This window comes from Cryptomeria japonica, chromosome 9, assembly GCF_030272615.1.
Source record: "Cryptomeria japonica chromosome 9, Sugi_1.0, whole genome shotgun sequence".
In the NCBI taxonomy this organism is placed as follows: Eukaryota; Viridiplantae; Streptophyta; class Pinopsida; order Cupressales; family Cupressaceae; genus Cryptomeria; species Cryptomeria japonica.
Window position 1 is genome coordinate 96,049,289 of NC_081413.1, and position 9,072 is coordinate 96,058,360.

At 34.2% G+C, this 9,072-nt stretch overlaps 1 protein-coding gene across 1 annotated transcript; it reads right to left on the reverse strand.

Moving 5' to 3' along the window:
- Positions 1-1,103: 1,103 nt before the first annotated feature.
- On the reverse strand, positions 1,104-7,727 carry LOC131077923 (uncharacterized). The gene is made up of 7 exons (XM_058015516.2): positions 7,699-7,727; positions 7,134-7,265; positions 3,816-4,059; positions 3,081-3,130; positions 2,889-2,997; positions 1,723-1,868; positions 1,104-1,628 (listed from the first exon to the last, which is right to left on the reverse strand). The coding sequence occupies exons 1-6, from the start codon at positions 7,725-7,727 to the stop codon at positions 1,725-1,727; spliced, it is 708 nt and encodes a 235-aa protein (XP_057871499.2). The 3' UTR covers positions 1,104-1,628; positions 1,723-1,724.
- Between the last annotated feature and the right edge of the window lie 1,345 nt (positions 7,728-9,072).

Here is a 9,072-nt window from a genome sequence, read left to right on the forward strand (position 1 = left end):
TTCACTTGAAATTTTAGGACATAAATTTTTTTTTTCAATTTAAATAAATATATATTTTAAATTAAAAGTTGTATGCCAAAATATTTTTGTTTTACTTTTTGTTTTGACTATTTATGTAAAATTTAGAAAATTATATATGTCAACATGGAATCACTCATTTACAACATCATATTTTTTTAATTTCTTTAATAATAAACACTCAAACAATTCTTAAAAAGGCAATCATCTTTATTGAAAATGAAAAATGTATAACCCCATGTCCCCATGCGGCTGCTTAAGTGCAATTTATGCTTAAAATTAAGCGGCCAGAGTGTTCCCATGCAAATTTTTAATTAAGAGGAAAGGATAAATTGGAATCTTTTCCTATTTAAGTGGAGCAGCAACTGCTTAAGACTTAAAAATAAGCTTTGAAAAAAAAGGGGGGCTGGAAATAAGCAGCAACTGCTTATTGAGAAGATTGACATGTGGCTCTCCAAAACAATTTCCCTCTTTTGATTTGTTTCCAATTTTTTCTCCACAATTTATGTGACCAATTAGAATTAAATATTTTTTTTAATAATGCAATTTAAGATGACTGCTTATTTTATAAGCAGCAAAATTTTACATTCATGGGGCCACCAGCTCCACAAATTAATGCTAAAAAAGTTGAGCAGCGGCTGCTAGCCAAAATAAGCTAAGCAGCCGCATGAGGACCTGCCCTAAGCTAATTAAAATATTTAAAAATTATGATTTTGACAAATATATTTATTTCTAAAAAAAGGTATTTCAATTTTTTTTAAATGTTACTTAAATAAGAGTTGTGAAACATCAAGCTTTTAAATTATTTTTTTAATAAATTGATCTAAAAGCAATGCTTCATAGGTACTTACCCCCGCATTTTCTGCTTAAATTTAAGCAGCTAGAATGTTCCCATGTAAAATTATAATTAAGGGAAAAGGATAAATTAAAATCTTTAGCTATTTTAGTGGAGCAGTGGCTACTTAAAAATGAAAATAAGCTTTGAAAAAAAGGGGGGCTAGAAATAAGGAGTGGCTGCTTATTGATAAAAAAAACACATGGCTTCATCATATTTTTTTCTCTCCTATTTACTTGCCTAAGATTTTGCTTATGAATTTTATTGTAAAAAATGTTATTAATAATTTCATTTACAAAATAATTTAAGAAGATTGCATAAAAATAAGCAGTCATTTGACTATCCATGGGGCCGCTTGTCTCCTTAAAAAGTTGAGCAGCTGCTGCTAGCCAAAATAAGCTAAGCATGGGGACATGCCCTTATTCAATACTTTAAAATATGACTCAAATCTAATTGGATCAAAATTAACTTTCAACTAAAAGGCTACCTAATACTGAAACTTACACAAATTGTTGAAGCTTTTCTTTTGCTCAACACTGCTAGAACCGGCGGACATCACTTTCCAAAACATCTAATCGTGGCCTTGGAGAAAGGCCTGGATAGGGCACATATCATAAGAACTCTCAAAGCAAATACAAAAGAATTCTTACCATACAGACATTCGATTTGAATGGAAGCTTTTGCCACTGTGCATACCTGGATTGTCCAAAATAAGTGATTTCTTTCCTTAAGAGATGAAATATGAGCTGGTATTTTCGAATGCCTTTTCTCATATCTGCACAGCCATACAGATATTCATAAAACACCCATGTCTTGTTCAATTATAACTATACTGTAAACAAACACTTGAATTTAACTCCTCTGCTTACCTTTAATACTTCTTAACAAAGAGGAGATAGTTCCTGCGGACTATTCTAGTGCAGTTCATTTTTGCACTATCACAGGTTCCAGCCGATATGCGACCCCCTGATTGATGCATTACCAATAAATGGCCATTTTTTGTCAGCGTATGTCCCTGCACGCAATCATAAAATTCTGGTCAATGAGATATACATATTTTCTAAATCTTAAATGTCTACATCTCTGTATAGGAAACAATTAGAAATGGATCTCTATTCAAGATTGTTTTTCGACTAAGAAAGAATAATGCATGCCTATTACAGAATCTCAGACCTGGAAAATCCCTTGAAATGCCCTAGGAACCATAACATTAGAGAAAGAAACGAATAGAGTAACTAACAAATTATTTCAACGAAAAATACAAGAAATAAGAACAAGTACAGAGAGTTATATATGAAAAGAAAATACAGTAGAAAGGAAATGAAACATAAGAAATATGTATTCGAATCTAGAAAAAAAAAGTAATCATCCAAACCATCTATTCAGTTGATGACAATTGACCAGCTTGATGCTAGAAACAAAAAGTAGAGATCAAAGCTCATATATTCGACTTCTTAAATGAAGCACATATGCATCTAATGAAGCACATATACAGAAAAATGCATGCAAGGTTAAAATGAATTACATCATGCAAAGGAGATGGCAACATATTAAAACAAAGTTAACTAATAATAAGATACTTCGGAATAGCAGGATTGATTGAAACAAAGTTAACTTATTATTACGATTATTAACTGTAGCCTGCAAGGGCAACATGTTAATGGCTCTCTAGGCTCTATGAAGACTGGTTAAATGGATAATAACTACTTTATGACAATAAATGTCCTTTGGCTTAGAAACTTAAGCACCAAACACAATGTGAATTGCACAAAAATAATAAAACACAAAAGCAAGTGTCAAACCATTGGATAAAAATCTAAAGCAATCATATATTAAGCTGCATGACCTCGGGAAGATATTATCACTCCAAAGCACTTCAGAGGCAAAACTTTAGCTTGTAAATGCACAAAGCGGGCATTTCATGAAATACGTTCATTCAGGAGAGAAAATCACAAAATGATTGGTGAACAAATTAACCATTCAATAAGGAAGAGACAAAAAATAATCAACATAAATATATTCATCCTGACTTCACTGTACTACATCGAACAGCTTCCATTGGGGTCCTTAAACGAAGGCCAATATTATTCCAAAACCTGTTGCCAACTTTCCCTGGTCTTTTCACCTTCCCAGATTTCTTTGAACTGCATGTGTATTAGTCTGACATCAAGACTCAAGTAAAATTGAAAAGCTTGGCAAAAAACAAAGGACTGGAATTCAATATTACCAGAGAAAAACCTTTGGTTGCTTCAGAACTGCTTTTTCAGTCTGCACACTCTGCGCATAGAACAGAAATGAGTTAAAAAACCACTATCATGGAAGCCCATGTAATATAGCTTAATCTGATAAAAATTTATCCATAAATACATGTTTTATTAGCACACCATTTGTACAAAACCCCATCAAGCACCGCTAGAAAAAATCTAGCATGTTTGAATGTTTTTTTAGTTTTTTAATATTTTATGGGAAAGTACCCCATATACAACACATTCTACCAGATGAGAGAATGAGATGAGAGAATGAGTATGTGAGATAAATATTCCTTTTTGTTCTGATACACCAAAAATTAGCTATGGAATCCATTAGGATATTGTACACTCATCAGATTAGGGGAGATTCGTACCCACCTATTGCTGCACTAAATTGCGGCATTTTTTACATATCTCTAAGGTACAATGGTTAGAGGATAAAGCCTGCCATAGTTTTGTTCTCAATTTGAGTACTCAACTCATAAAATAAACATGGGGCACCATCATATATAAATCTGCAATTTCATGAATAACTTTGTATTGACAAAAAGGCTGACACTATAATTCTGCACTTTTATGCACTGTTGTGAAACAAGTTTTTTCTTTTAAAATTCAAAATATTTGTTTGTCTGCTTTTTTGGAGAAAGAATTCTGTTGGAGAAAATTCATAATTTGAGAGTAGACATGCATGGCTTCGGCCAGAATAGCTATACCTGAAGAGGCATTTGAGGATAGGCTTGGCTGTAGCCCAGATGACTGTGCAGAGGTTTACCCTGTTTTGGTAGCCCTATAAAGGCATTTGAAGATAGGTATAATTGTAATCCAGATTGCTCCCAAACAGTACAGCAAACCTTCCCTATAAAGGCATTTGAAGATAGGCATAATTGTAATCCAGATTGCTCCCAAACAGTACAGCAGACCTTCCCTTGTTTTCTTAACCTTGGCCTGCACGCTGTCCTGACAAACAAAGGGCAGGCAGGAGATAATGCTAAAGATCCATCCAAGCTTGTTTACTATTCCTTGTATTCAAATACGAATATCCAAAACAACATTCAATGTTGATTTATTTCAGGTTTTCAATATCTGTACAAGAAAATAGGACATAAATATTATTGATATCCTAAATTTTCCTTTAATAATTCAGAAGTGAAAGTACGCTATGCTCCATATGTGATTAAAATTTAAAACTAGCTCATTAAGCCTTGCAAGGCAACCTATAAGCATACAATGAAAAAGTGAGATATATTGCTTCAGTTGCCAATTCTTATCAGTGGGTATGATAAGATTAGTGTGGCATCTCTTGTACATATGGCTTCAGTGCGGCATCTCTTGTACATATCGAATCATTGCAATTGTTGTATTCCTTTAATGTATCAAATTTGACATATATGGTGCCAAAATTTGGGACAGATTAATGTCATTATATTATAAAGTTGCCTTTACCGTAAGTGGCAATATTACATTAAAAGTGACTTTATAAAAGATGTTTATAAAGTGTAACTTAAATCATAAAGTGATCCCCAACTGTTGGCAAGAGACACTGCACTAGGCATCAGATGTTGTCATTGATGGCAACTGAGGCTAATGCACCCATCCATAGTTCATGATTTGTTCATACCGGAAGAGTGATTGAGATTTGGTTAAGTCCTGTGAGCTAGAACAGGGCATCCGAAAGAGGTTAGCATTTTGGTCGGTACTTCACTTTAGTTGAATAGTCTATGTTGCGGAGCTAAGGGAACCCTGATAGATGTATCTACTACCTTATTCCAAATTTGTGGCCTCAGGTGTTGAATATGGAGTAAGATAGAAGATCCGATTTACAGGTTTTTGGATAGAACAGTGTTCATCAGCAGTCTCATGTGGATAATCATTGTGCAGATTATGTGGATCGATTTTGGTAATTGTTTTTGTGATCGTGGCGTGTTGTTAGGCGATTTTGATAGTGTGTGGACAATTCTTTTGGTCCGCATATGCATTGGAATTCTGATTGAGCCGACTTGGAGTACAAGTTTCATCATTTGGATAATGTTCTTGAAGCCAACATGTAGATGACCTAATTTCATGTTGCGGATATATAAGAGCAATTGATATTGTCATTTTTGATATCGGTGGTTGTGTGAAAAGTATTTGTGAGCGATTGTACACAGTTTCATGTGTGCGAGTAAAGGATTTGTGCTCCGGAATATAGCAGAACAGCAAAACAAAGCAGTATACTTTGTGCATAACCGGAACTATATTTTGGCATTTGCAGATGCTGTTTATCAGTTCAGACATTCCAATTATCTTTTCTAATCATTTTGTAAGGCAATGAGCCTTTCGGGGTTATAGCCCTTATTGTAATTTGAGTAGTGAGCTCTAGGCAGTGTGCCTGAATGCATGTGTATTCCCCTTCTGTAATATTTCTATACTTCTAACAGAGTATATAAATATTGTGGGTCTCAATCCCATCGTGGTTTTTCCCTTAACCAGGTTTTCCACGTATAAATCTAGTGTTATGGTGTTGTGGATATTTGCTTTATGTGTTTGCATCCTTCTTTTGTTGATTTGCATTAGATGGTTGAAGAATCAGATTATTAATGTTAAAGATTGCACAACACTGATTCCTGCCCCTCTCAGTGTTCCTTGATTCCAACACCAACTTGCACGCCTAACTAGGCAATTGCAACTTAAAATAAAATGGCTAATTTGTTTGATTCAAACTTTTCTTTATAACTGCTATTTGATGCTTTGTTTTTTTGCAAATGTTTCAGACAAGTCGTTTTGTTTTCCTCTGATATTCTGGACAAGTTTTCAAATTTATTTCTTAGACTGACAGCTGTGCAAGTGAGGATTTCTCAGAGGTTTCAATTTTGCTTCAGATATCAACAGTCGGCATTATTTCTTTCATACTATCTGTCTTATGCAGTAGTTTCCTGAGTGCGTACAATATGTGGCAGAGGCAATATTCTGTAACCTTTTCTTATAGGTGTCATGTGTTGGCAGTAAGGCTGGGGAAAATATTCAAAGGTGTGAGATATAGCCCAAGGTTAAAGCACCATTGCACAACACATCAGACTTCTATTCCGGTTGAGGCATAGCTTTTTAACAATATTGCAGGGGATGAAATTCAAGAAACTGGCCCACCTGAATAGAATGCAAATAAAGGAAAAAAACATGTAAAATTCCTCAAAGATTTTTGGGTGCCAAACATCCCCACGGGCTTGGCATCTAAGAGGAAACAACATCACCCATGTTGTGGAATGTAGCCCTTCAGGACCTTGATTGAAACAACTTCTTAATATAATAAATAAATAAACAAACCTAGCATTGAGAATACTAACCAGATGCTCCAATGTGCATGTTCACTGAAGCCCACCACAAAACATACCACTCAGAGGTTAACCATCTCAAAACCTTTTGCCACTTGCCTATCGGACGCTTCAATAAGTTTTCTCTATCTCTACAATCTCTTAAGGCATTATAAATCATTGTCACTGTATTCCCTACCCTCCTCCTCCGATGTTTTTCTTCTCTGTGCTTTTTTATAATATAACTACTCTATTATTTTGATTTCGAGTTTTTATTGTGGCTTATTTTGTTTTCATGCTAGAACTGCTTGATTAGTTTGATTCCAGGAAATATGTTTCTTGCTGGACCTAAAGTGTTCAAGAGGAAAACGGAGGTAGAAACAAAATATTTATGCTCACTTCTGTTTGTATGTTCAATTTTGAAGTCAGAGTTCTACAGATTTATAGCTGAACGTTTTCTGAAATTTGATTGGTACTGTATCCAGGAAAAACCTACAGAACACTAAAAGTGAAAAAATTCATTCCCCTAGTATTCTCCCTAATTCAAAAGTAGTGTTCAGAAATGTCATGTAAAATATTGTTTTCCAGAGCCACTCCCTATTGACAGGAAGAATTTACAAATGCACAAAGATTGTACAAACCCTAAAATACATTAGGAAGACATGAATGGTTTGAAAATCATAATCCCTGTGAAAATCACCCACCCTGATCACCATATGCAGTGTAAACGGGCGTAAGAAATACCTGTAGGTCCGCCATGAGAGCACGACGGATGAATAAATCCCAACACCTTCACTGCTCCAGCATAAGAACTCCTTTACCCAGACTAAAGTTTCTTCGGCCCGCTCCTTAAACTCTAACGTCCCATCATATTCTCTTTATAGAACACTTAACCTCGTTTTGAACACACGTGAAAATTGTATACCGATATTTATTTTCCCTCACTATTTAATTGGTTTTTTTTTTTTTAAATGTTGAAATTGGATACTAAGTCATTTTTCTTTTGTGTTTTTCAATGTGAGTTGGTCTAGTAAGTGGAGAACATGTGTTCTTGAAAGATAGCTCACAAGTTCAAATCCCACTAGGGGGTAAGGTATGTACACCTCGTTTGTAGCACAGTTAGGTGTCTCTCGCAAGGAGTACGAGGTAGTCTCATATTGCTCAAACCAATATATGGCCCATACACATATTGTTGGCTTCGTGGACTATAAAAGATCCTTTCCTTTCCTTTTCTGGCAAGAGAGGTCACAAGTTCAAATCTCACAAAGAGGTAAGGTATGTATGCCTCGTTTGTAGTGCAATTAGGTACCTCATGTAAGGAGTACGAGGTAATCCCATATTGCTCTAACCCATTTGTAGACCCATATAAAGATTGTTGGCATCATGGACTATAAAAGCCCCTTTCCTTTCCTTTTTTCTCTCTCTACATTATTTTTGGTGTGTAAATTTGTGTGTTTTTATTTTGAAATTGGTAATAATCTTATTTTAGTTTCGATTTATTTCTAAATATTTCAAGGGTTCAAATTCAATCTATATTTTATATCATCCATCACCTTAGTTCAAATTTGAAAGTGTGGAATTGAACTAACACAATTTTGCACAAATAAAATTGAACCCCTAACTTTTAAATTTTAATTTTAATTGTAAGTTTCTCTATGTTCTCCTATTTTACTAGTTGTTATGAGCTAACTTTTAGCACTCAATTTCAAATTTGCAAGTGTAGAATTAAATCAACTCAATTTCAGACAAATGGAATTGAACCCCTAACATTTAAATTTTAATTTGAAATTGGCCTATGTTCCCCTCCTATACTTGTTGTTATGAGCTAGTTGTTCTACTGATGATTGTTGATCAATTGTATATTTTTGTATTTATTCTTAATCCAATGTAATAAAAAAAAAAATTAGCATAGATTATTTCAAACCGTATGTTTCATTGGGGCGTTGTATGAAAGGACATGCCCTATTCTATTTACAAAATATTTATGACCATTAAAAAATAATTGGTACAATCAACTTTGCTCAATGCATCCAACATGGTACTTGTCAAGCTATGCATAACATTGTCTAGATGACTTCATGTGCAATGGCATAGCAATGCTCATTTTCATAGTGTGGCCCCACATAGTTGCACATGCCAGTGTCCAATTAGACTATACATGGGTGACACATAGAACAACAATATCAACATGTTATGATTCCATAAAAATGCATCATGAAGTAGTCTTGGTGTCACATAATGTGATTATACAAACTATTTACACTTGACACATGTTGTTGTTTGTGTCGTGGCATAGAATTACAACTAGCACTATATGAGTTTCACACCATCTCCATCCATGTGCATCTTGGACATTTATCAACATTTACATGGAGACTAGTTGGTGGCCTATTTATAATATTGTGTATAAATACTTGATTTGTACATTGTGTAAAGTGGGAGAGGGATACATAGATTCTCATTTAAAACCCTTTGTATATTTTTCCATGTTCTTTTTTACTGAGCATATATACTAAGATTCTTTCTCATCTTGAATGAATCTTTAATTTTAATAGCTACTTTTTATTATACATTTTATTCTTATAATTTTAATTAATTTGCAAGATCATGCACTAGTTCACTCTTAGAATTGGATCACTAACTTATCAGAGCTAAAGTGCATCTTTCATGTTAAGGAAAACTA